This window comes from Malaclemys terrapin, chromosome 8, assembly GCF_027887155.1.
Source record: "Malaclemys terrapin pileata isolate rMalTer1 chromosome 8, rMalTer1.hap1, whole genome shotgun sequence".
Taxonomy (NCBI): Eukaryota; Metazoa; Chordata; order Testudines; family Emydidae; genus Malaclemys; species Malaclemys terrapin.
The window spans coordinates 100,921,745-100,947,502 of NC_071512.1; the positions used below are offsets into that span (position 1 = coordinate 100,921,745).

The window sequence follows — 25,758 nt, forward strand, 5'->3', positions numbered from 1 at the left end:
GTGGTCCCATATCACGTCGGACCAATGGGTCCTCAGCACCATCTCCCAAGGGTACAGGCTGCAGTTTGTTTCAGCCCCTCCCACCTGTCCCCCATCCGGCCGCTCGGACAGGGCCCCGTAGCATGCCCTACTCCTCTACCAGGAAGTAGAGCGCCTCCTCTCTCTGGGAGCGGCGGAAAGGGTATCTCGGGAATACCAGGGCAGGGGTTTTTACTCCAGGTATTTCCTCATCCCCAAGGCGAAGGGCGGGCTTTGACCCATCCTCGACCTGCGGAAGCTCAACCAGTTTCTGGTGCGTTACAAATTCTGCATGGTGTCCCTGGCCTCTATTATTCTATCTCTAGACCAGGGGGATTGGTTTACGGCGCTGGACCTCCAGGATGCGTATGTTCACATCCACATTTTCGAGGGTCACACCTTCTATGACCTGGCAGGGGGTCTCCCTGCCTCCTATAGTGAAGGCTCATTCGATGAGAGCCCAGGCCTTGTCCGCGGCCTATGTGGCTAATGTCCCTATTCAGGACATTTGTAGGGCTGCTACGTGGTCCTCTGTCCACACTTTCTCATCGCACTATGCGATCGTCTCCCAAGCAAGGGATGACGCCGGGTTTGGTAGGGCGGTAACCCCTAAAATTTTTTACACTTGAAACTCCTACCCGCCTCCATCAGGGATAGCTTGGAGTCACCTATAGTGGAATACACATGAACAATCGAAGAAGAAAGGACAGTTACCTGTTCCGTAACTGGCGTTCTTCGAGATGTGTTGCTGAGGTGTATTCCACGTCCCGCCCTCCTTCCCCTCTGTCGGAGTTGTCTGGCAAGAAGGAACTGATGGTGGGGGGAGCACGCAGCCCCCTTTAGGGCGCGATATGTCGGTGCCACTGCGGGTGTTGCAGCGGTGCTCCCCCGCTACGGATACTGCTAAGGGAAAAACTTCCGGCACCAGTGCACGTGGCGAGCACGCACACCTACTGTGGAATACACCTGAGCAACACATCTTGAAGAATGCCAGTTACGGAACAGGTAACTGTCCTTTTTAAATCACGTTCCTCAGTGCATATAGTAATAGTATACTTACATGTATATACTGAAATAGCCATACGCTTGGTTCATTTATGTGTAATAGATTAATTGGAGTCGAGTTAATTCTTGAAGTAGAGGTTGATTAAGTGATAGGCTGACAGTGAGGATGTAATGGTTGAAGTCAACTTTTGAAGACATTTTTACCCACATAAGGCACCTTTTTCAAGTCAATGGACAATTGGTTTTATGGGGGGAAAACTGTTAGTTAAAAGCTGTAATAAATCTTATATTTAACAATGAGTAATTCTTCCTTCCTCTTTGCATGTCCTCTTGTTCCTTCACTCCCCTTTGTTCATTGGAATTTCTTACCTGCAAACTGCAGTGCCAACCTGGTCTCCTGCTGAGATGCATTAATCTATGGCTTTAGAACACAGAAACACTGGCTGCTGCAGCATTTATTTTAGCATGCAGAGCTCCAGATATTCATTATATGTCTTCCTGGTGTGCTGCACATAAGTATGTTTATTTAAAAAGGAAAAAAAGTGGAAATTCATGCAAAGTGCATTAATAATTAGTTGTATTAGAATTGTTATGCCCATGCACTTCCTTTCCCCTCCAATCACATTCCCAATCTCAGCCTTAGAATGGGTTCTTCTGCACCTTTGACTAATGCTGCTGGTGCTGTTGTTAATGGAATGCTCCCTGGATACTTGCCCTCCTGTCCTTCCAGGTGGCCCTGAATCTCTCTCATTTTATGGGTGATTATCTCTGTCTGCTCATGGCTGGTTGTGGATCTTTAGTCTGGGAGACAGTTATTGATAGCAATGGCTATCTTTCTTTTTTCGAAGATTTACATCAGCCAGTACTTCATCTTGATGCTTGCCTCATCTATTTGCCATATCATATCCTTTTATTTAAAACTGCATGTGGATCCCACAGTGGTGTCAGCAGAATGCTTTTGCTTGCAATATGAAAGTTGAGGAAAAATACGGGGAGGACCAAAGGGAAACGTGGAAGCAATCTTTCTTTTGGAAAACTAATCTTAACTGCACTAATTTTAAAATGGCTCTACGCGAAGAACCATCCTAACCATGCTTTAAAATTAAGATTCAGAACAAGTTGTTGTGCTGTAATTCCTAAGCAATTGTTTTTCGTTGTCAACTGCTAGTGTTATTTATTAATATGCAAATTAAAATATGTATGACAGATTGCTGTTGTGGTTAAAATTTCTGACCTATCTTCTTAAAAAAATAAAAAATAAAAAAAAGTGTTTAGTTGAACTGCCAAATCCTCATTACGTAACTGATCCTTCAAATTCATATTGAAGTCTGTACATTGATGGAGCTGTTACTGTACCTGAATGAACTTGGTGACTAGGAATTTAGTTTATAACATTATTAATTCCATCATAAAATTAATGGCTGATATTTTCAAAACAGCTCTTAGGGTTCAGCTCATGTATTTTCCTGTCCTGGGGAAAAAATTGAGATTTTGAAAAATTTCACATCCTAATTTGTGACCCAGCCTCAAATTTTCAGAGACCCGGAGAAAAAAAAATCAGTTTGGGTCAATCAAAATGTATTGTTTTGAAAATTTCAAGTGTTTCATTTTGATGTTCATTTAAAAAAATGTTTTATTATAAAATTAGCCTAAATTTGAAAATGAGTATTTGTTTTGAAACAAAAAACTGGAAATTTTCACTTAAAAATGACAAAATGGGATGTTTGGGGGGGGGGGGGGAGTTTTGAAATTATTCAAAAGGTTTTTTTTCTTTTTTCTTTTTATTTTTTTTTTTTTGAAATGAGAAATTTTTTGAAACTGGCCCTTTCCTGTGAACAGCTTTGGTTTTGATGGATCAGCATTTTTGGCTAAAAGAGTTTGATCAAAACATTCCCGACCAAGCTCTGCTAATGAAAGATGTGGGTCTAAGGTCCTGATCCTGCACTACTGAAGTCAGTGGGCACAGGATAATTCCTCCATATCTTAGACATCGTTGAAAATCGTGATAATTTTATATTGAAATCAAAGGACACTGCTGTGAGAGGGGTATGTGTGTATTACTATCCCCTCCTTCCCCCCCACCCCTGATTTGAAATGGACCTTTTGGACTTTAGCAACTTTAAATGAAAATTAGTTTCCCTAACTGTTTTTTTCCATTTTATTTAGTTTAGTTTTTGTCTAGAAGCCTGGGCTGCTGAAATAATGTGTTTGTTTTGTTTTGTTTATGTGAAGGGTATTGTATGTATGTAGTGGAGAAAGATGCACAAATATTAAATGCTTTTTGAAAATGTATATAATCTAACAGCAAAGAAGTTGAATGTTGGACCTTGGAGCCATAATGTTGTTCTATTGCGGGGAGGCAGGGTCTGATGCTTTGTTTTCCTAAATATAGAAGAATGTGAACATGATTTTGTTGGTATTTTTTCTTTGCCTTCTCTGCAGGAGAGATCAAACACATTTTAGAAAATGAACTTCAGATTCCTGTAGCAAAAATGTTGTTAAAAGGCTGGAAGACTGGAGACGTAGATGATAGTGTAAGTTTCCTACAGTTTTATCAGTGAAGTGATTTAAATGTTTGAAACCAATAAGTGCTTGTAAGTGAGCATAAACACAAGGACTGTTGATTTCTACATTATTTTGATTCTAGTAATATTATTAAAGAATCAGTTCACTTAAAATGTTGGTGTGAAAAGAATCAACTTCTGTAAACTAATTTAGTTATCTATGTAAGTCTGTACCACTGTTCATTTATTGTTCTTCTTAGCCTAAAGGGGAGCTGCTGTTTTGTCTGCTTGTCTGTGTGTTTTAGAAAGGATTCTCCTACAAACGTAGTAGTTTACTATGGCAGATCAAGGAATTATTTTCAATATGTGTATTTTAACTAATTAAAAAAAAATCAAATAATTTTTAAAAAAGGCAAATGATAAAAAACCCCATAATCTACAGTTTTTGAACAAATGTTTTCTTTTTTTTCTGCAGACTGTATTAAAAACTCTACACTTACCAAAAAATAACAGTCTTTATGTTCTAACACCTGATCTTCCACCACCTTCTTCAAGTAATTCTGGGTAAGGCTCTTTGTCATACATTTATGAATATGAATTTAGATGGTGCTTCATTTTATCTCTATGGAAAAACTGGGGTAAACTTTCAAAAGAGCATCTGCCAGGTCTTTACTGGCGTGCGTGCAAAACTGAGTGTGCACTTGCATGCATCTGCACTTAATAGGTGCAAACACTTTTTAATATATAAGCAGTGGTGCAAGTAGAATTTATTTCTTACCGGTACGCTGCACATAGGCAACTCATGGGAGGGACACAAACGGGGGGCACCAGCTAAAGGGGGGCACATGACCTCTCCATGTGCCCCCCCACGTGACTCCTCCCCAGGGAGGGAGAATGGGGGGCGGCGGGGGCTCTGTCCTCCCGCTGTGCTGGATACAGACTTCTGAACCACAGAGCTCTTCGAAACCGCAGCAGTGAAAGGAGCAGACACAGGAGCAGAACCTGGCACTACTGGGCAGCCCCATGCAGGCAGCTTCTCCAGCATGGCTGTACCACCCCCAGCCCCAGCCCTAGCCCTGTCCTCCGGCTGGGGGTGTACAGACCCCAGACAGGAGATGCAGCTGAGTGGAACAGATGGGGGTGAGATTGGGGGTGGTACAACCGTGCCGGAAGAGCTGCCGGCGTGGGGCCACCCAGTGGCCCAACGTTCCGCTCCTGTGTCTTTCCAGTACGGCGTACCGGCAATAAATTTCTTAATGGTATGGTGTACCGTACTGCCCTACTTGCACCACTGTGTATAAGTCTTAGGATTTACAACCTCAAAACCCATTTATTGGAAAGAAATTTTGCAAACACAAATTCTCTAACTCTCATCTGCCGTAAGATCAGACTGTATAAATTGTACATACTGTTAAGTGTGGGTAATGTATGAATGAATGCAATTTTTGTGCCCACAATAGTGGATGCTGGCGTTCAAGGATTTCTCATGTGATAGCAGTTACTTTAAACGTAAATATCTACAAATCATTACCAGGTCACCAGCAGTTCAGCCATCTTCCTTTCCAAATGGTTGAAGTGTTACACTATGCTGCCCTGTCCTGTTGGACTTGTGGATATTTGAGTGTATGTAGAGCTGCTGTATAATTCTCTTCAATTAAAGGAATTTTAAATTCTCTTCTATATTACACTTTAGTGTTTTAAATTCTCAAATAAAGACGTACTATATTAAAATAGCTTAATGAGACATCGGTGGATATTGTAACATTTTGAAAATCAATAAATTATTATTTTCTGACAAGTGAAACGTAATTCTCACTGCCATAAATGAATATGGGAGAGACAAGATGGGTGAGGCAATATCTTTATTGGACCAGCTTCTGTTGGTGGGAGGGACAAGCTTTCACGCTTATGCAGAGCAGCACTTCTTCAGTGTACTCTGAGTGTCACAACTAAATACAAGGTGGAACAGGTTGTTTAGCATAAGTAGTTATTATTCTTAGACTTTGATCACCAAAAATTGTTTCCAAATTGATATTTCTTTTTCCCAAAATATAGAACAATACATGTACCTAGTAAAAAGCTAGGTAACGTTATTACATTGCCACTAGGGGGTGCACAGGAATTGAGTCCAATAGCTATAATTGTAGTCTAACTAAAAATCAATAAAGTAGACATAGTTGAATTGTGAGTTGAGCCACATGTTGCCACTTGTTTGCAATTTATTCTAATAGTCTTAAGAAATGTAACCTAACCTTGTAACTGGATAGAAGAACTTTGGACTCTCTGCAAGAGAGAATTGCCAACACAATCATGTCACTGATGATAATGATTGAGAATCAATTGGAAAAATAAGTCTTGTATCTTAACTACTAGTAATATATATTCCAATATTATCATAAGATATTTGCTCACAAAAGTCTGCTTCACAGAGGCAATGAATAATACCCTGGCTTGGATTTTAAAAGTCATAGAATCATAGATTATAGGACTGGAAGGGACCTCGAGAGGTCATCGAGTCCAGTCCCCTGCCCGCATGGCAGGACCAAATACTGTCTAGACCATCCCTGATAGACATTTATCTAACCTACTCTTAAATATCTCCAGAGACGGAGATTCCACAACCTCCCTAGGCAATTTGTTCCAGTGTTTAACCACCCTGACAGTTAGGAACTTTTTCCTAATGTCCAACCTAGACCTCCCTTGCTGCAGTTTAAACCCATTGTTTCTGGTTCTATACTTAGAGGCTAAGGTGAACAAGTTCTCTCCCTCCTCCTCATGACACCCTTTTAGATACCTGAAAACTGTTATCATGTCCCCTCTCAGTCTTCTCTTCTCCAAACTAAACAAACCCAGTTCTTTCAGCCTTCCTTCATAGGTCATGTTCTCAAGACCTTTAATCATTCTTGTTGCTCTTCTCTGGACCCTTTCCAATTTCTCCACATCTTTTTTAAAATGCGGCGCCCAGAACTGGACACAATACTCCAGCTGAGGCCTAACCAGAGCAGAGTAGAGCGGAAGAATGACTTCTCGTGTCTTGCTCACAACACACCTGTTAATGCATCCCAGAATCATGTTTGCTTTTTTTGCAACAGCATCACACTGTTGACTCATATTTAGCTTGTGGTCCACTATAACCCCTAGATCCCTTTCTGCCGTACTCCTTCCTAGACAGTCTTTTCCCATTCTGTATGTGTGAAATTGATTTTTCCTTCCTAAGTGGAGCACTTTGCATTTGTCTTTGTTAAACTTCATCCTGTTTAACTCAGACCATTTCTCCAATTTGTCCAGATCATTTTGAATTATGACCCTGTCTTCCAAAGTAGTTGCAATCCCTCCCAGTTTGGTATCATCCGCAAACTTAATAAGCGTACTTTCTATGCCAATATCTAAGTCGTTGATGAAGATATTGAACAGAGCCGGTCCCAAAACAGACCCCTGCGGAACCCCACTCGTTACGCCTTTCCAGCAGGATTGGGAACCATTAATAACAACTCTCTGAGTTCGGTTATCCAGCCAGTTATGCACCCACCTTATAGTAGCCCCATCTAATTTGTATTTGCCTAGTTTATCGATAAGAATATCATGCAAGACCGTATCAAATGCCTTACTAAAGTCTAGGTATACCACATCCACCGCTTCACCCTTATCCACATGGCTCGTTATTCTATCAAAGAAAGCTATCAGATTGGTTTGACACGATTTGTTCTTCACAAATCCATGCTGGCTGTTCCCTATCACCTTACCACCTTCCAAGTGTTTGCAGATGATTTCCTTAATTACTTGCTCCATTATCTTCCCTGGCACAGAAGTTAAACTAACTGGTCTGTAGTTACCTGGGTTGTTTTTATTTCCCTTTTTATAGATGGGCACTATATTTGCCCTTTTCCAGTCTTCTGGAATCTCTCCCGTCTCCCATGACTTTCCAAAGATAATAGCTAGAGGCTCAGATACCTCCTCTATTAGCTCCTTGAGTATTCTAGGATGCATTTCATCAGGCCCGGGTGACTTGCAGGCATCTAACTTTTCTAAGTGATTTTTAACTTGTTCTTTTTTTATTTTATCCGCTAAACCTACCCCCTTCCCATTAGCATTCACTATGTTAGGCATTGCTTCAGACTTCTCGGTGAAGACCGAAACAAAGAAGTCATTAAGCATCTCTGCCATTTCCAAGTTTCCTGTTACTGTTTCTCCCTCTTCACTAAGCAGTGGGCCTACCCTGTCTTTGGTCTTCCTCTTGCTTCTAATGTATTGATAAAAAGTCTTCTTGTTTCCTTTTATTCCCGTAGCTAGTTTGAGCTCATTTTGTGCCTTTGCCTTTCTAATCTTGCCCCTGCATTCCTGTGTTGTTTGCCTATATTCATCCTTTGTAATCTGTCCTAGTTTCCATTTTTTATATGACTCCTTTTTATTTTTTAGATCGTGCAAGATCTCGTGGTTAAGCCAAGGTGGTCTTTTGCCACATTTTCTATCTTTCCTAACCAGCGGAATAGCTTGCTTTTGGGCCCTTAATAGTGTCCCTTTGAAAAACTGCCAACTCTCCTCAGTTGATTTTCCCCTCAGTCTTGATTCCCATGGGACCTTACCTATCAGCTCTCTGAGCTTCCCAAAATCTGCCTTCCTGAAATCCATTGTCTCTATTTTGCTGTTCTCCCTTCTACCCTTCGTTAGAATTGCAAACTCTATGATTTCATGATCACTTTCACCCAGGCTGCCTTCTACTTTCACATTCTCAACGAGTTCCTCCCTATTTGTTAAAATCAAGTCTAGAACAGCTTCCCCCCTAGTAGCTTTTTCAACCTTCTGAAATAAAAAGTTGTCTCCAATGCAGTCCAAGAATTTGTTGGATAGTCTGTGCCCCGCTGTGTTATTTTCCCAACATATATCCGGATAGTTGAAGTCCCCCATCACCACCAAATCTTGGGCTTTGGATGATTTTGTTAGTTGCTTGAAAAAAGCCTCATCCACCTCTTCCATCTGGGAGTTAGGTACTCAATTTGCATAATATTTCAATGGGAGTTGGGTGCTTATTCCCTTTCAATCTTGGCATCTATGTGGTGTTTTCACACTGGTATATTAGTGGTTGTTGTGCTTAAGAGCTGCATTGGGCAATGATTTAAGGCTCCCAATTAAGCATTTAAACTAAACTGTAAAGCAGCTTCAGGGTTGGTGAGGAAAGGGGTTAGATGGTAGAGAAAGAATGAAAAATACAAGTTTGTACATCATCTTTAAAAATCTAAAGATTAATTCCCCTCCTTTCCTCACCCTTTTATGGATTGCTATGGAGATATTCCTGTATAGTTTGAGGGTTCAGCCATGTATTGTTGGAGGTTGGTCAGGCACCACAAAGTCTCATATCCAAAATGCCTATTAGAAAATAGCTTTAGCTAGTGTGACCGGAGCTATATGTTGAAGTCAGTGGGACTACTCATGTCGTTAAAATTAGGTATGAGTTTAATTAACGTGCTGAATCAGAATCTAGAGCCTTAGAAGCTTGGGACTAGGTTACATGAAAAACTGCCTTTCCTTGTGTTATAGCGACATGGCTGTGATAAGTAGAGGCACTCATACAGGAATGTCCTTGCAGTTTTTAAAAAAAATACGGGGGGCGGGAACTGTCAGTAACCTACTCTGTGATAGTTTGTGAACTTTTAGAATGCTCTTCACCCCATTGGACCACCAGAGTCAGACTTGTTAACCTTTTGGACATGGCAAAGCTCATCTATTTTAGAAGTGCAGGCATTTGGACAGGCCACACAGTGAGGGGTTAAAGGGGCGATATTATTACTTATATCAGAGTTCTGTTTGTTGGTAGCAATTACGTTGTAAGTGCAAGGGCAGAGAACAGTTGTGTACATGCATATAGTTGAAAAATGGTTAAGTTGTGGGAAAACTTTCAGTCTCGAATTTTTTAAAAATCTTTTACCAATTCTATACGCTGATTTTAAAAATTGCTGCCTTTCAATCCCGTTTAGAAAATTCAAATCTTTTTGGCCAGCCCTGGTTGTAGTATTGAAAATTTGTTTAATGTTGTAAAGATGCCCAGAGCTTGAGATGGCTGCTCCACTTTAAAATTGTATTTATTGTAATTGAAATAAAATAAACAGAGTTTAAAGGAATGCTTATGAGTTCTGAGTCCTCTCTTATATTTTGGATGAAAATAATGTGATCATAATATTATATGACCACTTGATTTGAACACTTTTAAAAATAATATTGCATTGCTTGGTAAAATCAGAGTTTACTGTCACTACTTTACCGTTTAAACTTGTTGCTCAGTGGGAATTAGTTCTGGGTATTTTAAAAATAAATTTGGAAGCTTTGGGATAGTAAATGATGATTAATTAGTGGCTACTTAAATGTGGATGATTTGAAATTAGATCATCTCCTGAAGTCATAAATTCTAGATGAAAGGGGACGCTTGCCACCAATTAAAGCATCAATGGAGATCAAAACACATTTAATTGAAGCAATGTACCAAACCCAGTTACACTATTTATTGCCTACTGTTAAGTCAGTGACAATTCAGATTAGTTTGACAGCATCTCTCTTTTAAGAAATACAGGTAACTTCTATCATTAAAATGGACATTAAGGAACTTTGCTACGTATTCATGAAATCCATCTGGATAGCTATCTGTCTATATTAGCTACTTATATGGTGACTGTTACCATAGTGTCTGTGCACCTCAAACTCTTTAATTTATTTATCTTCACAATACCCCTTACAGATGGGGATCTGAGGCACCGAGGTTAAATGACTTGCCCAAGGTCACACAGGAAGTCTGTGGTAGAGCAGTAACGAACTCAGGTCTCCCAAGTCTTAGACTAGCATCCTTATCACTGGACCGTCCTTTCTGTCTGTCTCTTCAAATGCACTGGTTTGTACTGGAGATAGATAATCATAACATATAATATCTTTAGAGTAGGGCTGTCAAGTGATGAAAAAAATTAATTGCGATTAATTGCACTGTTAATAATGGAATACCATTTATTTAAATATTTTTGGATGTTTTCTACATTTTCAAATATATTGAATTTGTTTAAAACACTGAATACAAAGCGTACAGTGCTCACTTTGTATTTTTTTTATTACAAGTATTTGCACCGTAAAAAACCCAAAAGAAATAGTATTATTCAATTCACCTAATACAGATAGTGTAGTGCAATCTCTTTATCATGAAAGTTGAACTTCCAAATGTAGAATTATGTACAACGCCCCCCCCCCGCATTCAAAAATAAAACAATGTAAAATTTTAGAGCCTGCAAGTCCACTCAGTCCTATTTCTTGTTCAGCCAATCACTCAGACAAACAAATTTGTTTACATTTGCAAGAGATAATACTGCCCACTTCTTGTTTACAATGTCACCTGAAAGTGAGAACATACAAATGTTTAGCATATCGGGCACATAAATATCTTGCAATGCCAGCTACAAAAGTGCCATGCAAATGCCTGTTCTCACTTTCTGGTGACGTTGTAAATAAGAAGAGGACAGCATTATCTCCTGTAAATGTGAACAAACTTGTTTGTCTTAGTGATTGGCTGAACAAGAAGTACGACTGAGTGGACTTCTCTAAAGTTTTCACATTGTTTTGTTTTTTGAGTGCAGTTATGTAACAAAAAAATCTACATTTGTAGGTTGCACTTTCACGGCAAAAAGATTGCACTACAGTACAATACAGTTGTATGAGGTCAACTGAAAAAAAAAATTAAATCATTTTTACAGTGCAAATATTTGTAATAAAAAATAATATACACTTTGTATTCTGTGCTGTAATTGAAATAAGTATATATGAAAATGTAGAAAAACATCCAAAATATTTAATAAATTTCAGTTGGTATTCTATTGTTTAACAGTGTGATTAAAATGGCGATGAATCGCGATTAATTTTTTAAATCGCGATTAATTTTTTTGAGCTAATTGGATGAGTTAACTGCGATTAATTTGACACACGCGTCCTTCTTCAAGGAAAGCATCTGACTATAATTCTACAAGCTCCCCTCTTGTTCCTATTCTTGACATTAAGGGTCCTCCCATCTCCTGTGTGGTTTATGCACAGCTTCTCCTACAAACATACAGTTTTCTTGATCTAATCTAATCTTCAAGATTGGCTGAGTTATCTAAACATCTCCACTGATCAGGGCTAGTATCTAAACATTACAGTGAAGTGGTTGAATAGTTTATGCAACAAAATCTGCCAAGATTTCTATTCTATTCTCCCTAGATCTTTATACCTCGCTCATCACCATAGTATCTGAGTGCCTTCCAGTAGTGCATTAAGCAGTATGACTACACATCTGTCATGTGTTTGTTCTCTCATCCTCTCCCCTGAGGGAGAAGCATGAGCAGCAGTGTGTCTTGTTTTGATAGTGTCTTTGCGTGTGTGTGTGTGTGTGTGTGTGTGTGTGTGTGTGTGTGTATATAAAACACACACACACACCCCTCTGTTGCTATGTGCTTATATTGGAGAAGATAAGGTCTAAGAAATGTGCTTTGCTTTTGGAGTGGAAAGTGGTGAGGTCAGGGGTGGTCCTTAGTTCTTGGGGTAGTTTGCTCCAGAGTCTTGGACTGCCCTTAGAGACAGTTCCGTCTCCTGCACAGATGAGCTTTATCTTATGTAGAGAGTTCCATTGAGCCAGAGGAGCAGAGTTCTCAACCATGCTTTTTTGCTTCAGAGCTTTAGATGATTTTTTAGCTATCCTGGGCCCAGGTCTTGGAGTGGTTTGAAGAGTTAAATCTATTTAGTTTAACAAAGAGAAGGTTAAGGAATGACTTGACTACAATCTAGAAGTATCTACATGGGGAACAAATATTTAATAATGGGCTCTTCAATCTAGCAGAGGAAGGTATCCTATAATTCAGTGAATGAAAGTTGAAATTAGACAAATTCAGACTCAAAATAAGGCATACATTTGTAACAGAGTAATTAACCATTGGAATGATTGACCAGGGGTTGTGGTGAATTCTCCATCACTGACAATTTTTAAATCAAGAGTGGATGCTTTTCTAAAATAAATGCTCTCTAGAAATTATTTTTGGGAAGTTCTGTGGCCTGTATTATACAGGAGGTCAGACTAGAGGATAACAATCGTACCTTCTGGGCTTGGAATCTATATGGACCAAGACTTTGAACTTGAGTCAAAATTCTGTGGGAAACCTGTTTAGAGAATGGGGGACAGGTATGATATTTTTGCAGTAACCGGTGTTGCTGAGAAGTGCTACTTCATTCTGAACTAGTTGGAGTTACCTAAGTGCTGAAGGCTTCATGCCCAGGTATATAGCTTTGCTGTAATCCAACCGAGAGGTGATTGAAAACATGAATAACTGAGGCCAGGTCTTCATCTGCTAGAATGGGATGGAGTTTCCTAGCCAAGTGGTGATGATAGAAAGTGTTATTCATGGATGCTATTATCTGAGACCTCAGCATCAGCAAGGAATCCAAGAGTACTCCTAGACTACAGACTGAATTAATCAGTTGTGTGTGTGTATCTTCATCCAACGGAGACAGCACTGTATCTGCAAGCTCTTCAAAATACTCTCCTCTCCCCACCAGCATCACCTATGTCTTGCTCGGATTCAGGTTCAGGTAGCACTTCATCATCCAAGCCACACTGGTCCATCTTGGTGGTAGTGGCATGGTTATATGTGGTGAAGGATATGTAGAGTTCTTCTTCGAGTGATTGTTCATGTCCATTCAGGTGTGTGCATGCCACGTGCACGCAAGCAGGAAGATTTTCCCTTAGCAGCGTCCGTAGGGTTGGTCTGGGCGCCCCCGGAGTGGCGCCTTCATGGCGCCCAATATAGGGCCCTGCCGACCCTCCACTCCCTCAGTTCCTTCTTACTGCTGGTTACGGCTAGCTGGAACTTCGCTCGCTCCTGCAGCAAGCGCTTTAGCAGTGTCTGATAGCATATCGTTTATATGGTTTCTCAGTTAATAGTTGTTCCTTATTGTTATAGTTAGTTGGTTTGGGGGGCCCCCTGCCAACAGTGTTTCCCCTCCTGGGGTATGCCCGGGTCTCCAGGGTTTAAGCTCTGCAAGGTCTGTGTCAAGTTTATGCCAAAGAGTGATCCTCACTCTTCCTGCTTGCAGTGCCTTGGTAAGAGTCATCAGAAGGAGAAGTGCCGTATCTGCAAGGGTTTCCGTCCCAGAACCCTCAAAGACTGGGAACAGAGACTAAAACTTCTGTTGATGGAGGCGGCTTTGAGTCCACACTCTGACCTGGAACCCACTGAACCGGCACCGATCGGTGCGCAGCGCTCTGGCACCAACGGCGTGCGAAACGGCCCCAACTAAGGATTCTAAGGCCCCCCGGCACCGCCACGGCTCAGGCCATAAGAAGTCGGCCTCAGCACGGCACCTCTCTCCATCCCCGGTGCCGGTAAAGAAGAGGCCGGTGAGGGGTCGATCACCCCTCTTGAAACCTAAGGGGTCTACGGCGTCCATGAGTGTGTCGGGACAGACCGTCCCCTTCTTGCTTCCGCCCAGGGTCTCATCGACTCCTGCCCTGGCTGGGGACCAGTTGAGCCCGAACCCTCCTCGGTCCCCGGACCACCAAGAGGACATACAGCTACCGTCAAGGCTGGAGGCGTTCGAGGCGGCCACAGACCTGATGAACCTCCCGGTGCCGTCCACCCCACAGAGGAGGGACAAGTCGCTGGTGACCGTGCGCCTCCCGTTCCACTCCAGGGGCAAGCCAGCCATGATGGCCCACTGGTCTCCATCACCAGCACCCCTGGCACCGCCCGCGCAGACCGAAGGGCCGCACCGTTCCCCGGCTTTGCAGCACCGCTCGCCGGCGACCCAGGGAAATGCTCCTCCGTGGTCGTCCTAGTCGGAGGCGGAGGCGGACTCTTATTGCTCCAGCAGATCGTGGAGCAGGAGGTCCAGGTCTCAACGGAGTCACCAGCCATACCAGGCACCGTGACAGCAACAGTGGTAGCCGTCTGCTCAATGGCCCTTCTGGACACCCTGGGCTTACCATCAAAGCCAAGGCCAAGTCCACGGTCCGAGATCCAGGACTGTGTCGGCGTCTTCGGCATCCTTCGTGCCACAGACGGCGCTGGCACCACCGCCAGCAGCACCGTCATCCGAGGGAATGGCACCGCTGGCCCAGCCAGTTCTGGCACCATCTCTTCAGGCAATGGCACCACCCAGGGCTCCAACTTCGACCCTGCTGGCACCGTCGGGCTCAGCACCGCCGGATTTGTTGGCCCTGGCACCAACTGCGGTGCCAAATCCCCCATCAGCACCGGCACCGCAGCTCGAGTACCATGTGCTGAGGGACCCCAGAGGGGCTGAGTATAGCGAACAGGGCCTGCTACCCATCCTCATCCTCGCCTGATCAAGTGGTCGTGGGGACATCGACAGCCCCGGCTCTCAAGGACAACCGTGTTCTCCAGCAGCTATTGAGGCGGGCCGCCCAAAGCCTGGGGATACAGGTCGAGGAGGTGGAGGAGGATTTGGACCCTGTTGTGGACATCGTGGCTCCCTCCGGCCCATCCAGGGTTGCTCTGCCACTGATAAAAACAGTAGTTGACATATCCAAAAATCTGTGGCAGACCCCCGCTTCTCTGGCCCTTATGGCCAAGAAAACCAAGAGGCATTACTTCATACCGTCTAAGGGGTACGAACATCTTTATACCCATCCTTGCCCAGACTCTTTGGTGGTCGATGCGGCCAATCAGAGCGCCAGGGGTTCCAAGGCTCCACCCCTAAAACTACGGATGCCAAGAAGCCGAACCTATTTGGCCAAAAGGTATATTAGACCAGGGGCCTGCAGCTCCGCATAGCCAACCAGCAGGCCATTGTAAGTCACCACGGACATAACACCTGCTCGGCAATGGCTAAGTTCGCGGAACTCCTGCCTCAGGACTCTCAGGTGGAGTTCTCCGCACTTGTGAAGGAGGGGAAGTTGGTTTCCCGGACCTCTCTGCAAGCGGCTCTAGACGCGGCAGATGCAGCCTCGCGAATGCTGGCCACAGGGGTAGTGATGAGGCGAGGCTCCTGGGTTCAGGTCTCTGGACTGCCCCATGAGGTCCAGCAGACTATACAGGACCCCCCTTTGAGGGATCCTCCCTTTTCTCTGAAAAAACAGATAAGAGACTTCACAGTTTGAAGGACTCTAGGGCTACTCTGCACTTGCTGGGGCTCCACATGCCAGCTACCCAGCACAGGCATTTTAGGCCTCAGCCTGCCCCTTGGCCTTACCAGCTGCAGAACGGCCAGGACACTCCGTGTAGGCGAAACAGGAGTGGTTGGAGAAGGCAACATCCCTCCTCTGGGCAAAACTCTGGCCAGCCCAAGTCTCCGCCTGGCCCTAGGCCACCCTTTTGAAGGTGCGGTCGAGGACAGCTCACCAGTACGGACTCTGGATCCTTCCCCTCTTACCTTCTCATCCCATCTATCCCCTTTCTACCATGCCTGGTCCCGAATTACTTCAGACCGTTGGGTGCTCCAGACGGTAGAGAGGGGATATTCCATCTAATTCTGTGTCCCCGCCGCCCCTCCAACCCACTTCCCAGTCCCCCTTCAGCGACCCCTCTCACGAGCAACTTCTAATTCAAGAAGTGCAGTCCCTCCTCTTGGTGGGGGCAGTGGAGGAGGTTCCTCAGGAGCTAAGGGGCAAGGGCTTTTACTCCCAGTATTTCCTAATATCGAAGGCCAAGGGGGGGGGTCTTAGACCCATCTTGGACCCGCGGCAGCTTAACAAGTTTGTAAAGAAACTCAAGTTTCGCATGGTCTCACTAACCTCCATTATCCCCTCACTGGATCCAGGAGACTGGTACGCCGCCCTCGACTTGAAGGATGCGTATTTTCACATCGCAATAGTCCCACATCACAGACGCTACCTCAGATTCGTGGTGAGCAGCAGCCACTATCAGTTTGCCATCCTCCCGTTCAGACTGTTGACATCTCCCCGAGTATTCACAAAGTGCATGGCAGTCATTGCGGCGTTTCTGCGCAAGCGCCAGATACAGGTTTTCCTTACCTTGACGACTGGCTGATCAAGGGCCACTCAAGAGCCCAAGTGGAGAGTTAGGTCGAATTCATAAGAAGGACCTTCCTCGAATTAGGTCTCCTCTTAAACGAGGCCAACTCTACTCTGTCCCCGGTGCAGAGGATAGAGTTTATGGACGCAGTCCTAGACTCGACTCAAGCCAGGGCGTACCTCCCAGGAGCCAGGTTTTGCTCACTTGGGGACATCATATGGGGCCTCAGACAGTTCCCCACGACAGTTTTACACTTCAGCAATTTCTGGGTGTTGCTTTGTTCGCTCTTTAGAGATCTTAATACACAACATACGGCTTGGTAACAACTATATTTGGATTCAGCACACCCTAATTATCTTTAAAAGACATAGTTATCAACGTTTAACAAAAAAAAAAAAATCTCTTACAGTTAACTTTTCTGAAAACCTGCCTAGTCTTATTTGATGTATTAAGGTAACTTTTAAAAAATGAAATCTTTATGTACAAATAGAACTAATGAAATCTACATGTCCTGTTTGAATGATGTTAATGGGTATAGACTACGACATTCAGCCATCCAAAACCTGTAGAAAAAATAAAAAGGGAGGAAGTTGGAGGATGTTTCTTTTAATTTACTGGGGAGTAAATTCCCTGCCACCTGTTTTGCCAGTTCTGGGGTTTTTGTGTGTGTGTTCTCTTACTCTGGCCTTCCTTTCTCTGCTCCCTAAAATGCTGCATCCCAACTGGCCAAAGGGCAGAAAGGAGGCAATGGCAAACACGATGGAAGGGGTTTCACAAGACTTCATGTGGCCCCAAACATCCTGTCCTTCTTCCCTTCCCCCCCACATATTCACTGCCAGGCCATCTCTGTGAAACACCCCTCCCTTTCCCCCCAACTGGATTCTGCAAGTTGCCCCCCTAGTGAACCGAAGTCTGGTGTTTTATAGCGAAGTGTTCTGTGAACTACTTAAAGGTTTGTAACGTTTCATTTTTAACTTACTGGACAACAACAGATAAAAGCTTCTTGGCCATGTGGAATTTAAAAAAAATTCTGGTTTCTTCAAGAGATTGTTGTAAATGCTGTATTTCCTCTAGTATAAATTCTAATTTATCTGAGCAATTTAATCACATGTATGGATAGGAAATAAAAAGTACCCACAGAGTAATAGGCCAATTCGTCAACTGCAATTTTAAGATTGTTACAGAGTGGTGGTGATTGTGACATGGTGTCTTGGTGTATGTTAACAACTGTAGCAGAGTGTTAATTAAGAATGATGTAATCTGCAACTGCAATTATTAGTATTGTCTGTTTAGCTGGATAGGAGCTAGAGCTTGCTTTAGTTACTTTAAAAGCTTCAATAATAATGGTAAGATTAATGTTTTATTTTCACATCTGCTCATGAGACAGTTTTAAAATCCTGACGTTTAAAACGCAATAGAATGTAAACATAAGGGCTTCTGCTCATTTACATGTTAGCCAGATTTTCTAACTGATTGCTGCTTGAATCTAATCTGCCATCTCCTGCTGCATTAGCTACAACAAACATTAAATTTACATACTGATTTCTTATTTTGTGTTAATGTAAATAATCTGTAATTACAGTAAATTTGGACTTCTGTTGACATGAGCGTGTATAAATCTGAAAATTGAAAATGGAAATGTTAATTACCATGTGTCATATCTATCCATCTAAAACTCTGAGATATTTTTGGTGGAAAATCCTTATACCTTAAAAAGATCTTGCCTAATGGGAAACATTGAATGAATTTTATAAAATCTTGTAGAACTGAACTAGAATAAATACAAAATACTGGCAAAATTGAACCTAGCCGTCAGCTGTGGGATCTATCAGGTTCTCAGAAGGGCTGAGGAACTGCTCAAACCTTTGAAAATCAGGGCATTTATTTAGATGCCTAAATATGGATTTAAGCGTCTAGCTTTCAGCACCCATTTTTATAATATTGGCCATAGTTTTTATCTAGATTAAGATACAAGAAACACTACACTATTTTAACCAGGAGATACTGATTTTTCTAACCCATTGTTATCTCCTGGACAGAAACAAAATCAAATCTATCAACCTTAGGTATGTCCTCAAAAGTTTCTCACTGGCAGAGCCATTCCAGAGGTCATCAGGGAAGGGACTGCTTTGAGCTGCATATCGCCTTTAAATTTCTTCCATGGCTGATTTGAGATGGTCAGAATCAATTACATAGATTTATGTTAGGTGTGGCTTGCAAGGAATCTCATTGACATTCTCAGTGAGTCTCCAGGATGTTGGTCCCATGAGCCTGGACAACTGAGTCCGTCTCACAACACAGGCAAGTTCGGTGGCCTGGAATATTGCAGTCAATAGAACTACTTGCATGTGTAAGGACAACTTGAATGAATAGATTTATGAGATTGGCTCCTATCCCTGTAGCTAAATTAGTGGGTGGGTAGTATTAGAACATTGTATCAAGAATTACTAGTTTCAAAAACATATATATTTGTATTAATCTCTCAGCATGCTGGAAGAACAGAAATGATTGATACTTCTCAAGAGAGAGGATTTTAGAGGCAGACTTTTTTTTTTTTTAAAGGAAAAAATAAAATGTGATCATGGCAAAACATGAAGGTCTAATAGCATAGAACAGTCTCAAAAGCAAAAAAAAAAAAAAAAAAAAATTGCAGGCTTAATATGTCTATACTTTCCATTCTGTTCCAAATTTCCTGTGATTATCACTTGTTATGGCAGTACAAAAGCATTAGTAAGATTTTTTTAATTCTTATTATTTAGTCTGTTTCAGTCAGTTGTTTTCTAAATTCAATCACTTGTTATCAGGAAGACAAAACTAAAAAAGCAAATAAACACAGCTTCATTCCAAAGCTCTTAGAAGAGGTCAAACCAACATAATATTGCACTGGGATCTAATACGCTGTATGCTGTGATGTTTTCTATAGTGGTTTCACTCAGAAATTTTCTTCTGTTTTGAAAGAATTATCAGTTCGCACATTGTTCCCCATTTTAAGTAAAGTGGATATTTTTCAAATCCATAGAAACTCCAGAGAGTACAGAAGCGCTTTAAATACATCCAGTTTATGTGATAACATGGTTAATTAATTATTGTGTGGTGGTTTTATTTAGTCCACATATCAGTGAAGATTTTTTTTTGCTTAAGAATTTGGAGGTATTTTATGGTACATTTAAAAAGTTTGGTAGAGCACATTGTTAGTACTGATTACATGATATGCCAGGTATTTGTTTTAATGCTTGGTGCTTCACACTGAGAAATCTCACACTGGCTATTTTTTTCTGTCTGTTCATTGTGTATTCATACAAATTTTGCCTGATTTACACTACAGGCAGCCGTACTGAAGAGCAAAATTTGTCTTGGTATACTTAAAATCAGTGGTGAATGCACATTGTAGTTTGATGTCTTGGCTGGATATAGTTACGTATACATGCCAGCCCAATATTAATTCAAAAATATATGTGCTAAATATACTGTTTGTGGTAATAGCATATGACTCTCAATTTTGAAAATTCATAAGAGTAGAACATAGCCTTTGAGGTTGCAAACACCTTAGTAGAGAAGGAGTTAACAGGTTAGCTCCCTTTGGTCATTCTCAGTATGCTTTCTTGCCTTTAGGAACAAAAAGAGAGATGATAACATTGTGCCTAGACTTGTCTATGTGGAGTTTAGGGTACTCCTGGGGTTTTTGCAACTAACTGTAAAGCAAGCTAGAACATGCTCATCCCTGATTTTCTTGTTTTTCTTCCAACCATTTCAGTGCCCTGCAGGAGTCATTAAATCAAAACTTCATGCTGATCATCACCCATCGAGAAGTCCAGCGGGAGTACAACCTCAACTTCTCAGGAAGCAGTACCATTCAGGAGGTGAGTTCTGTCTCACAGCTGAAGAATAAATGTAGCTCATTATAGCTAATGTCAACTGTGTTAAAGAGGGCTTATATGTTCTGGTTGGAAACTTCTTTGTTTGATTATTCATTTTTTAGTTTTAATTAACTTGATCCTCAAAGATTACTGTAGATAAACTAACTAGACCTAGAAAGGTTTTAAGAAATGTATTCATTTTCAACATATTTAAAAGAAATAGATTTTCTAACACAGTTTACACTTTAATAGCAAAATAGATGAATAATGTTTATTATGAAAGCAATTATTGAAGAGTGAGGAGGAAAGCTAGTTATAGTCCAGGTATGCTTTATTTTTAATCCAGTGATGCTTGCTCTCTTGCTTTCCTTTTAACTTGCTCTCTCCCAGCCAACCACCCACCCCCATTTTTTTAAGCCCCTTTGGCACAACTGGCTGTTCTGTTTCCTTCACTCTGTCTAGGTTGGGAGTGAAGTGGGTTTTTTTGTATAACTGATGTCCTGTTGTTCCATAGAATGGCCAGCAAGGGGTGGTGTTGCAAAGAACAGTGCTGGAATTATGTCCCCTAGAAACAAAGGTAGTCTCTGTTATGCATCTTGCCCTTCCAATGTTAGAACTGGAAACCCTTGTCTGGTTTCTTAATTCTCTTCTACAGCAAAACATTATTGCCAACTACCTCACTTCACGTGACATCCAGCGCACAAGCCATTTGTAAGAATCTGGCAAGTGTATTCTAGGAACATGTATGAACCCTTAATATTTCCTGGTGGGAATTCTGAAGATGGAAATATTTGATTTCCAATTTAAATATGTTTTTCTTTGGTTTGAAGTTTTTTTCCCATTCAAGTTTGTAAGATTTAATACATTTTCTTATAAATTCCTACCCTAGAGAGCATAATCTAAATTCTGTAGTATTACAGGAGCAGTAACCCATATCCCTACGATAAAGAGGCCTTCATCATTTCCATCATTATTAATACTGTTTTTCATGACATCTCTAGTTGGGTCATTTTAAATTCCGTTGTCTGGAACATAACATACAAATGTTGTCCCTCTCATGCACATTTTTCCCCCTTTGAAAATGGATTTTTAATATAATTAACTACTTTTAAATATAACTACACAAACACACTGTTGAAACACAACTTTTTGGTGGGGATGAACTTTTGGACTTCTTATAAATAAAAACTGCTTAGTTTGAAGACTGCTGGTAATTTATGATTCTAGATTTGTGCTTTCTTAATTTTAATTTTTTAATGAAATTAACTGCTTTTTAGGTGTTTGCAGTCACCTATATATTAGCTGTTTCTTGTATTGTTTTTGTCTATCTACACAAAATGTTAACATGTTATAATTTCTTCAGTGGCTTTTATTGAGCCTGAAGAAGGAGCCAGAGACCCTGATATAGTGACTATGAGATATTGGATATTTTTATGTTCACTGAAGTTGTTTTGTCTATTGATAATGACAGGATTATTTCTAACATAACGGCAATTCCATTTAAAAAAGAATGTTATAATTCAGGATTCTCATATAAACCACAACAAGTGTCTTTGTCTCATGCTACGCTTCTGTACTTAAGTAATGTTTCATATGTGATGCATAAAATTATCCATGCAATTCCTGAGCAAAACCAAATGCATTAAAGTCAAAGTGAAAAATATAACTCTAGACCTTCTTACTTTAAGAAGCCTGCAGAAGAGCCTGCAATTGGATCTGAATGGATGGTCACTTTAAATCTGTACAGAGCCCCATTGCAATCAGTAGGGATTTGTATGCATGGGAAGGTCTGCTCACATTGATCGAATTGCAGAATCAGAGGCTTGTTTTGGGTGCTAACTCTAATTACTATTAATTATTTTTATACTTTTAGCATATAATGAGAATTGTAGCAAGCAATTGATGAACTTTAGTTGCTTTGTGTAGTAATTTTTTTTTCTTTTTGGGGGATCAGTGATTTTTTTTTTCTCTCAAGACTGTTGGAAGATTTCTTTTCCACTTTTTTTTTCTCATTCACACACCAACAAATTAATAGTTTACGTACTTTTTGGTATATTTTTGTGGTAGCTGAAATGCTTTACGCAAGTTGCGATTGTCTACCACAAGAGGGCAGGAAGGACTATTCAATTATTATCTAAAAATGCCATTCAGTGTTTTCAAATTAGCTTCTTGTATATTAGCAAAAAGGAGTATAATGGCCAAGTTATTGTTTGATTTACAGATAATTGGCATATTGCAGGAAGGAGACTTAATTTCACCCTTTTAAATTAAACAGGGAGATTTAAAAAGACATAAAATATTCATTAATGTTCAGTGATTATAAAGCAGTGGCATATATTTATTTTACCTTTATTACTGTTTCGATGGGAAAATACTGCAAATATTTCAGAAATCGAGTTGGCCATACTGACAAGTTGAAATGTTTAAGCAGTGTTAATGCAATCTACTGACATCTGATATCCTATGCAGAAAGATTCAAAATGACTGCATCAATTATTGAAAGAAATATTTAAAATTCTATAAATGTTCCATTGCTTGCCACAGTTGTATGCAACTGTCTCTCCAGGGCCAGTTGTTTGGATTGTTAAATATATTTTAATGCTGCAGTGACTTGATAGCAGTAAATATTTTTTCCAGGCTGTTTTTCATGTAACATTTTAAAACCATGTCATGAATATTTTTGCAAGGAGTTAGGGTAAATCTGTTGGGTTAACTACCAAGCTTTACTATGTACTCTAGTTTCAGCTCTGTGCTAATTCCTTTTAGAACGTATGTTACAAAGTACCTAAAAATTGAAGAAATGGTTATTTCATGAAACCTTCCTATTTTACATATATATTGTCCACCTAGAAACAATTGGGCAGATAAGTTTGCCGTAGAGATGGACTTGAGTCACAAAGTTCAGATCTGGATCCATACTCACTCCCTTATATACCTTCCAAAATATCTGGGTGTTTGGATTTCAGGGGCTGGTTTGAGTCCATTTGTAAGTTTGGGGGTTTTTCCGCACATCTCCAGCCACTTACACTGTAAGATTTAATTAGGAATTAATAGTGCTAAAACTGAATATCAGCTATATTTGATGTGGGATCACCAGGCCAGGCCGTAGGGATGGTTTAAAAATAGTTTGAGTTCCAGTTTTAATTCTATCTTTTTAGATGTGTGAGAGATGATGTTTGGAGCGGCGGGGAGGGGTGTGTGTGTTTGCTTGTTTGTTTATTTATTTAAGTAAGAGGGAGGAGAATTATTAACTTGGAAACTTAATGATACCGTTAGCCAAAATTGCAAATTAATCTGTGTCACAAGTTTCAAACATGTGTTTGTTCTTGTAAAATTGCTTCATTAAATATGTCCTGACCGGATAGTGTATCAAGAAAAATTTTGATTTTATTTTTGAAATCTGATGACATTTTTATGTGACAATCAACAGTTTTTGTGTCATCTGTTTAGAGGCTCTAAATTCACAAACTTACATAAAAATACAGATTTCTCATTGTACTATATAGTGAAATCTCTAAGAAAAGGAGGTGAGAATTCTCTAAAATCGGAAGTTTTCAGTCTAAGTGTTTTTTGTTTTTTTATGGTGCTGTGATAACTTTTAGACGTTATCAGCCGTTGGAAGTTAAAGTAGTATGAATTTTGAGACAAGGAGTGACAAAGATAAATGGGTCTATAGTTGCATTAGTAGGGATTACTAAGAATGGACTAAGACATAGCTACATTCAACGTACACTGTGTTCCGTGTCTGTCACCAAGAACCTGATTTCTTCTATTTTTTAAACGGAGGTTTTTCAATTGTGATGATGTTTCTCTAAAATTAAGGTAATCCTTCCATCTGAAATTCTCTATGTATTTCATTGTGGGCATGCTATTCAAGGAGAGGCAGGGAGGTTCTTATATCTTTAAAGGGAGTATCTTAAAATTTGTCCTAAAAAGCACATTTTTATTCTCATCTGAAGGTGGAACAACCCACATAGGGTTCATAAATGAAAGCTGCTTCAGTTTAGATGGCAAATTTTGTGGTTTTGGGGGTTGTTTCTTTTTCTGACTGATCATAAAATACACATACATGCTTCACAGTTTTAAAAAAAGACGAACCGCATAGAAAAATGAAAAGCTATTCAGAACTTTTTAACCAGATAAATTTACTTTAAAAAGAACAGACTTTCAATAACTTTTGTGTAATGGTTTGTATTTATCTAGATTATTGACTTTATTGGGCTTTGATGCCTAATGTGATTCCTGGTGTGCAGGGCTAGAAAAGAAGCACCTAGTGTACACAAGCTGTGGCCATTAAAGGGTGAAGAAAATAAAATGTGCAGAAACCTTAAGGCCTTCTGAAAAAAGATCTGTGTTGGTGTATTTTTACTGCTGGAAATATCAGACCAGAGTACCAGGCAAAACGTATATGAGGCATTGTGATTCCTGGTAGAACATGAGATCTACATTTAAAATGCAAAGAAGATAGATTCCAAATAAAAGCCTCCTTTGCATGCCTGCAGCTGCTCCCCAGTCAGTTCCTTTAGCCATTAAATTAATCTAAGTGAGGGTAGCTGGTTAGTATCTTACCACCTGTGACAGGTAGTCTGTTCTTTGCTGCCCAAAGACTAGAATGGGTAAGATGGCATAGGAATGTTTCCAAGAGCACCAAAAGCATAAGTAGCAACTCCTGTATGTGCAGCTCTATGGGGACAAGCTATGCTATAGTTATGATTAGCCAACTCTGACAGTCCACACTATCCTCCGGTACATTAACTTCATATTGTCACTCATTCAGGTTCATTGATCTGAGCTTGTACAGATAATTAAAGTGCAGAGACTCTGGAACATAATATTTAACAGAGTAGTTGAGATATGTTGATTGCAGCTGTGTTCAAATTGATGAGCTTCAATCACATTTGTCTTTAGTTTTAATACTTTAAAACATATACATTGTCATTGGTATTTTCTGTAGTGTGTTTGGCTTGTATTGCTAAAAATATAATTGTGTATTGACAATGAACCACTGCCACTGTTTAAAATTCTTTGTGCCCCTTTCTTTTTTAACTTTAGTTGTTAATGGATAGATGCCAAAAACATACACAAATGAAACCATACAATATAGACAGAGACCTCATTAAAGGAATCTATATAACACCAATAAATATAGACGTGGGAGGAATCCTTTCTGTGTGCAGAAAAATAGTTACTCCAACAGAAGGGAATTCTTGCACTGTTTCCTTTTCATTTTCTTTTTGTATTTTGATGTTTTATGAAATCATTTTCAAACCAACTGTTTGAGTGAGAGCAACTCATAGTAAAGATCAGAAATTAGCATGAGGGACATGAACTAGATACAGCAATCATATTGATCATATTAATATTGCTGCTAAATAATTATGACAT

The 25,758-nt window shown here is 40.5% G+C and overlaps 1 protein-coding gene across 1 annotated transcript in view; it reads left to right on the plus strand.

The window, feature by feature from the left end:
• FAF1 (Fas associated factor 1) overlaps positions 1-25,758 on the plus strand; it is a 325,268-nt gene that overhangs the window by 95,643 nt on the left and 203,867 nt on the right. The window contains exons 5-7 of the mRNA XM_054036693.1: positions 3,466-3,557; positions 4,003-4,091; positions 20,271-20,376. Coding sequence (XP_053892668.1) covers positions 3,466-3,557; positions 4,003-4,091; positions 20,271-20,376 — 287 coding nt within the window. The remainder of the gene's footprint in view (positions 1-3,465; positions 3,558-4,002; positions 4,092-20,270; positions 20,377-25,758) is intronic.